Source organism: Thermobia domestica, chromosome 9 (genome assembly GCF_964235325.1).
Source record: "Thermobia domestica chromosome 9, izTheDome1.hap1.1, whole genome shotgun sequence".
Taxonomy (NCBI): domain Eukaryota; kingdom Metazoa; phylum Arthropoda; class Insecta; order Zygentoma; family Lepismatidae; genus Thermobia; species Thermobia domestica.
Genome location: NC_137462.1, coordinates 267157379 through 267164949, shown reverse-complemented (window position 1 = coordinate 267164949; position 7571 = coordinate 267157379). Strand labels below are relative to the sequence as shown.

Sequence of the window (7571 nt, the reverse complement as noted above, 5' to 3'; positions counted from 1 at the left end):
GGCATCAACCACTAATTAAAATACTTTTTGTGTTATAGAGAAGCGAAACAAAGTCTGCTTTATCAATTTAAAGCAGAATTGTGAAAAAAGCCCAAAATTTCCCAAGCAAAAAAGCAAAGCAGAAAAAACCGAGTTTTTTTCCAAAAAAGCCGATTTTTTTCCGAGCCCTTGCATCTCTACTTGTGACTCGACAGGAATTGTGCGCTCATCTGTTGCACGACGAATGGAAGTACGCCTCTTGGACAAAACGTATGTACTAAGTGGTGGTTCGGGTCCTTTTCTTTATAACACAAAATAACTAGTTTGTGTCAATGGGAATAAACAACGCTTTCTGGGCTGAAATGTATCTTAAGCCTCCAGCTTAAGGCACGCGTTTGACGCTCCCCGATTGATCACACAAGACCTCTTCACTTCCATCAGAATAACACGGATCTGACACTTTTTGGAATCCACTCAGTATGTAATACACTCGGATAAATTTATTTTCCAGCCACTCGAGGTTGTTTCATCTTATGTTCCATCACATACTCTTGTTTTCGTCGTTATCTCTTTAGCAAACACTGCAGTCTACCACAAACTATTCTTCTCTACGCGAAAGCAAATTGCGTTTCGCATTTCTCAAAACGTCTACGACAGATAGTTTTCCGATTGGTAATGCTTCCCTGGCCACTGCTTATGAAACTACTTTACACGTTTCTATAGCATTACTACACACAATAAACGTCGCTGTTTTCTCACCTTATATATAATAAAGAATCGGTTTGAAAAACAGTATTGGACACACAACTAATATCATTAGGAGTATTCCGCAACTCCAGATAAATCCAATCGCTCAAAGAGCAATAGTTTAAGGATATACATGTATATACTATACAAATAATGCATAAATATAGTGAATGTAAGTGTTAAAATTACTTATATCAAAAGGTTGACACTCAAATTATATGATATAGAGGAGGTATCATAAAGTTTTAATTATCACCAGGCAGGGGCGGATCCAGGGGGGGCGGTCGCCCCCCCAGAAGAGGATACTTTCTTATTTTATATATATAAATAAAACCCATCCCAAAGTTTGGAGCCCTTAAAAGTAGCAGTATGACAACCCACCGCTCGCCCCAGAAGGCGGTCCTGGATCCGCCCCTGTCACCAGGAGGTTATTAAGATATGGTGATGAAATTTTGTCAGTATTATGTTTGGTTCTTATGTGCATGATATTAAGGAAATCAACTCCTAGTGATTATTTTTATAGGGTTTGAGAAAAATGACCAAAGTGCAAGACGGTTGCATGACCTTTCCCAACAGATGTTGACTCTGACAGAAGAGGATTTTTTCGAGCGTCTGCTATCCATAGATGAAACGTGGCTATACCAGTATGATCCGCAGACCAAAACCACGAGCAATACAGTGGAAGCATGTCGATTCCCCTCCTCCCAAAAAGAAAAAGGTGCAAAAGGCAGGGGGAAAGGTCATGCTGTCCGTTGTTTGGGATTCTCGTGGGGTAATTCTCACAGATTATCTTGCAAAAGGACAAACCGTCACTAAGAAGTACTACACCAATCTCCTGGACAAATTGCGCGATGCTCTAAAAACAAAGCGCCGCGGCATGCTCTCGAAAGGCGTTCTTCTTCTAACTGACAATGCACCAGCTCATTCATCTCAAGTTGTTGTCAACAAAGCAAGGGCGTGTGGCTTCCAGGTATTGCAGCATCCGCCTTATTCTCCCGAGCTCAGACCTACTGGTTTCTCTTATTTAATCAAATGAAGAATCAGTTCCGTGGTCGCCATTTTGACAACACAGATGACGTCATTCATGAGGTGGAAGAATGGTTTAAAACACAATATGTAGACTTTTACAACGACGGCATTCATAAAGTGAAGTAACGCTGGGAGAAACGTGTAAATCTGGGTGGTGACTACATAGAGAGGGGTTGCACCAATTACAAATCACAACAATCTCCGCATCCTAATTACAATGATAATGTATAATTCTTATGTACTTTTAAGTATTATTTGTATTTACGGGCAAAATGAATTATTTAAAAAGGCACAAGCTACTAAGAAGAAGAAGAAGAAATTATATAAAGAAATAATTTAAATATTTTGTATTATATTGAGATTTTGTCTGTTATCGTTGTGCTATGACGATTTGTTTACATGTTTTAATGTCGTTGCTATAGTAACTAGAAAGATATAGATGTAACGAGGAACCATCTTGTGTAAGCTGAATGTACAATATTTTAAGCTGTCGAACGAGTTATACGTTGAAGGATAATAATATATCTTTGAAATGCATTATTGCGTTGAATTATTCCAGATAATCTCGTGTATTGCATAAACGTTTAGAATCAGTGCATATGTAACTTAGTTCACGATAGAATTAGCGTTACATGATTCTTTTACTGCGATAATTAAAACTTTACGATACCCCCTCATCCATACTAGAACTGCATTGATCTCTCCGTACTAAAAATTTACTCCGCAAAGCAGCAGGCTAAAATGAGTTTCACGAAATTAAAGAACTTTAGAAAATCATTTAAATAGCAAATTTATTGAAATGTATTATATACAAATTGGGTTCATTTGTACATATTACAATTACATAAGCACTTGATGATTTCAACTTAACAATGAACATAAATACATATTTATTTCATTTGTAAAGACTTATGGGTAGAAATATTAAAAGCTTTGATAAATAATAATCTATTTCTAATATACTAATATTTCATAAATACTGAAAACTATAGTTTTAAAAAATGGCAGTTTCCTTCATCTTAATAAAAAGCCCACATCATCTTGTGAAAAATTACTCTGCAATTCTTAAATAACGCAGTTAAAACAGACTGTTTTAAGAAAATAAAGACAATCAGATTGTAACTTTTAAACATAAATTCTTCTTTAAAAGTAAACCAGTGTTATTAAATGGAATGAATAATGAAAACAACGCCGTTAATGTATATTACAATAAATATATGTGTATCTGTACGTATTTTACATAAAATAAAAATTACTATACCGTAAAAATTTAGGGCTTTAAATTCAGTTTTCGCCGTACACCAATATGCCTATAACATTTTTCTTTTAAATTTCATTATCCCTTGTTTAGTATGACTTTTTTTCCCCCAATGATTATGTTCTATAATTTGGGTCGTTTCTTTGCACGTGATTCCATACTTGTCTTCCTCTTTGGTTTCGACGGGCTGCCATCCTCCGGTTCAACTCGTTTCGTAGCTGTAGAGGCTGCTATTGCACTAGTCTTGGAGCTTCTAGGATGCAATCTTTCGGAATCAAGCTGTGACGAAGTAGAAGGACCACTACGTGCTCTGCTCAATTCAGCAGTTAAATCTGCGAATCTCTGTTCATATTCTTCAAGGTGGCGACGCAATTCTGCTATCTGTGTTTCATGTTCACGCAGCGTATTGCTTTGTTCTCGAAGCCTAGATGCTTGAGCAGCTGTGGTTGCGCGCTGTCGTTTAACCTATAACCAAAGGAATAAATAACGATAAATTAGAAATAACGAGAAAATTAAGATTAATTAGTAGATATATTAAGATAATATAAAGTCTGACATCCGAAAATTCAAAAGAGTTCGAGTTCATTCGGATCCTGAAAAAGCCTAATTAGAGAACTGTCCAAAAACCAGGATATTTTTCTAACAGTATTATTTACATTCTAACATGCCCAATGCCGTAAACGTCGCCAACACCTAGTGGCCCACTTGCCGGTAAATGTCGATCGTCGTTATAGCGACGCGTCGAAGGATTGCCACTAGTGTGTCACTGGCGGCAGGGTTTTGTCGACTCGGGGTGTTGAAGTTACCACCGCGCAGCAGCGAGGACTTTATTTTGGTCTGTGCTCCTTCGATTCGTCGCGAACCGCAAAGGGATCATGAGTTATCGCCAGTCATGTGCATGTGGTTATTATGCCTGACGAAGTGTTCATAAAGTGAATTCCGCGGATCAAGCATAACCCCGTGAAAAATCTTAAGATTGCGTATAATTGTATGAATTGAGACGGCAACTGTCGCTGATCATTCGAAAGTGAATATGGGAGAACTATGAAATAACACGCGTCATTTTGTTATAAAATTACATGGCGAAAGCATTTCTTCTTATCCCAAACGGTTATCGTCGAATATACAAGGTTAAAGGAGCACTCAGACTGACCAAATTAAAAAGTCCTCAACGATTTATTCCTCTATAATTGAGGGTTTCCTCATCGCTTCTGTGGCGAAGTCGGTAGAATACACGCCTAGGAATCATAAGGTTAGTGCTTCGCGCCCACCCCGGGGTACTTTTTTTTTTTTTTTTAGTGCTTTTCAGACTTACTTTAATGTAAACAAATCACGCATATAGGCGATTTAACATATTTTGGGGGAGTAATTTTGTGGTTCATTGGTGTTTCGTCGCGTCTCTGCCGCGGTGGTATAATTTTCAAAATGGAAGTGGGACAACCGCGGATCGTCGTTGCGGGGCCGCCAATTTTTGGCGAGATGTCGCTAGTTGCTCATCGGTGGTCCACCGATGCTTACGGCATGAGGTATTGTAGCGCTTTAACATGATACTGTTAGCTTAGGTAATTTTACAAGAGACAGATGAAAATTTTCCAACCTAACGTAGAAAGGAAAGAGCTGAAAAAAAAAATCATGAATTTGACCAATATGATGTGTTTTCTCTAAGGCTTTTTCACAATCCCCATTGCTTACAGTTAACATGAGTCAAGAAGGTTGAATTAACACTCGACCATTAAAAATACATATATTTCACTATAATTTTTGTAAAATTTATTCTGTTGTACAATATACACAGTCTTACCATAAATATTGTCCCAGCTTTTGAGGGTGGTTGTTACTTCTGCCGGTACAAGTAAACGGCTTTAAGAGCGGTGTCGTGAAGCGTGAGTTATTGCTGGATAAGCTGAAGAAGTATAAAGATGTCAGTTATACGGCAAATATTCAAGTTAGACTGGGGCGAGCATGAAAATCGTGTGGCCGTGATAGCGTTGCACAAGGTAGGTAAATTACCAGAAGAGATTTTTAGAGCTATCAAGAAGTTGCAAATTAGTTATTAAAAAAAAAAAAGTTACAGCACTATCCAGTGCTATGTTGAGACTGGAACTGAAAGATTGCCCGCAGCAAGAAAGACCAAACACAGTACGAACATCGAAACTTGTGAATGCAGTGACGGCAGGTGTTCGATGAAATGCAGTTAGGGAACAGTAAGTTATAGCTCGTGAACTAAAGATATCGAAAATATCTATGTCTCGTATGTTAAACAGTGACCTGAAACTCCATACTTACACACAACGCAAAGGACACCTCCTGACAAATGAATTGAAGCGCCAGAAGCTCATCAAAACCAAAGTACTAGCCAATGGGCACCGTTGAATCCTTTTTCTTGATGAAAAAAATGTCAGTGTTGAGGAGACTTTCGATGCCGAAAATGACAGGATATATACCACATCCTCTTGAAAAGATGTTGAAAAGGCTTCAAGGATGCAGAGGGGTCAGCATCCTGCCTCAGTCATAGTGTGGTGGGGTTTGAGCTACGAGGGCACAACAGAGATCCATTTCTGTGAAACGGGAGTCAAAACGTCAGCCAAAAGTGTATCGAGAGACAATGCTTGAAAGGCTAGTCAAGAATCTCACCACCCTCTTTCATGGACAGAACTGGAGCTTCCAGCAGGACTCAAGACCCGGCACGCGAGGCACGGACAACCCAGCAGTGGTTGGAGGTATTAATGTTTCAGACTTCATTTATATTTTAGACTGGTCTTCTGCAAGTCTGGACTCCTTTGGACTACAAATTTTGGTCCAAATTTCAGGAGATGGCTTGCAAGAAGAGACAACCCAATATTGAAAGTTTAAAGCGGTTTCTTCGGAAGGCAACTGCAGATTTTCCAGTTGATATGTTGCGTAATGCAATTGATGAGACGCAAGGACAGTGTGGATGCTAATGGTGGGCATTTTGAATAATTACTTGTAATTTTGGTTCACAATGCATCCCTGTATCTCATGTTATTAGAATATTAAAATATCTGTAACCATTTTATGTCAATGTACTTAAAACTTTGGTACAGTATTCATGGTAAGACTAGATAGTGAATATGACATTTCTGGCTTTCCCAAGATTAAAATTAGAGGAACAGATTCAATTCCTTCTCTTTGATTTAAAAATTATGTTCTGCGATAACTTTTGTGAATAAGTAATGGATTGAATTTGAGCTTAGCGTCCTGTTCAGCAGCATGGCTATATGAGAAGTGGACCTTCAGCTTAACATGGGACCTGAACTACATGAGCTCCAATCGGGAATAAGTACTGGATTTGCTGCAATAAAGAATATATCTTTCCTGAGGCTTACCCCACAAACAAGCTGAAATTCATCACTAATGAGGAAGTGGATTTAACGTTACTTCCACCAATGTTAAAAGCATGCGTTCCGCGAAAATTTCGCAAAAATTCTGCGGTTTTATGAAATACAAGGTGTGTTCTCTTCGAGATTAGAGAGTTATTACTATTCAAAATGCCCGATTAACTTATTAAAAATTACCTGTGCATTTAGAAATATCACTTCCTTCTTTAAAGAGTTAAGAGAAGCTTTATTGGATTTAGCGGATGACTGAATCTTCAAGAATTCTTGTCTAATTTTTTCATGAGCAATAATTCTTGGCGTGGGCGAATTAGAGAGCAGAGGTGAACCTGAAATGAATGAGAGAAAACAAAGCATCAGTTATCATGTTTTACATATTATTTTTTCTTTCGTTATTAAATTCAGTTGGTGACTACTCTAATTATAAAAGGGAAACATATCAGTCTGTGTATCGCTCTATCCCGGAATGTTATACAACACTGAATAGCAGATTTGTAATGTTGGTTGCAGAAAGATAAGGAACAAGAGCAAACATGTCAGTTCATCACACTAATAATGTCGTTACCTGCTGGATAAGGTATACAACGAAACCTCTGAATATTTGCATTAAAAATATGGTATGGGGTTTGAGATAATAGTGGGCAAACTATATATATATATATATATATATATATATATATATATATAAAATTGTACCAGGCACCGCTCCTAACCTACCCTGTCCCTATCCAGGGTTTGAAAAAACCCAGGTTTTATTGAAAAACCCAACCCACCTGGGCCCATATGGGTTTTTTCGGGTCTAATTGTATTTTTTTTTAGAAACATTTCAGTGTCTTTGGGGTAAAAGTGTTAAAATGTGATTTATATTTCAAGATTGTCATTGTCATAACTTGCAACAATTTCCTATTCACTGTTGTTTTGAAAAAATGGAAGCCATTTTGAAATTTTACATTGGATTGCCGAGGAAATCTATACAGCAAATTTAGAATATCTCGTGCTTCTACCCTCAAAATTTCAAGTCCGAAAATTGCACTCTGTAGCGTCGATACCCGCTATTTTGAGGAAGAAGAAAAAGATCCCGCATTTTTCATATATTAAGTTGGTATGCCGCCAAAATCTCAACAGTAAATTTAGAATGTCTCGTGGTTGCACCCTGAAAATTGAAACTTAAAAGACCGAAAGTTGTTCTCTGTAGTGTGTGT

The 7571-nt window shown here is 37.7% G+C and overlaps 1 protein-coding gene across 1 annotated transcript in view; it reads right to left on the bottom strand.

Annotated features, from left to right (window-relative positions):
- Nucleotides 1-2528: 2528 nt before the first annotated feature.
- Nucleotides 2529-7571, bottom strand: part of LOC145660676 (F-box only protein 28-like) — a 39661-nt gene continuing 34618 nt past the window's right edge. The window contains exons 4-5 of the mRNA XM_081726012.1: nt 6550-6698; nt 2529-3478 (exon numbers count right to left, since the gene is read on the bottom strand). Of these exons, the coding sequence (XP_081582138.1) occupies nt 3137-3478; nt 6550-6698 (491 nt within the window). The 3' untranslated portion in view covers nt 2529-3136. The remainder of the gene's footprint in view (nt 3479-6549; nt 6699-7571) is intronic.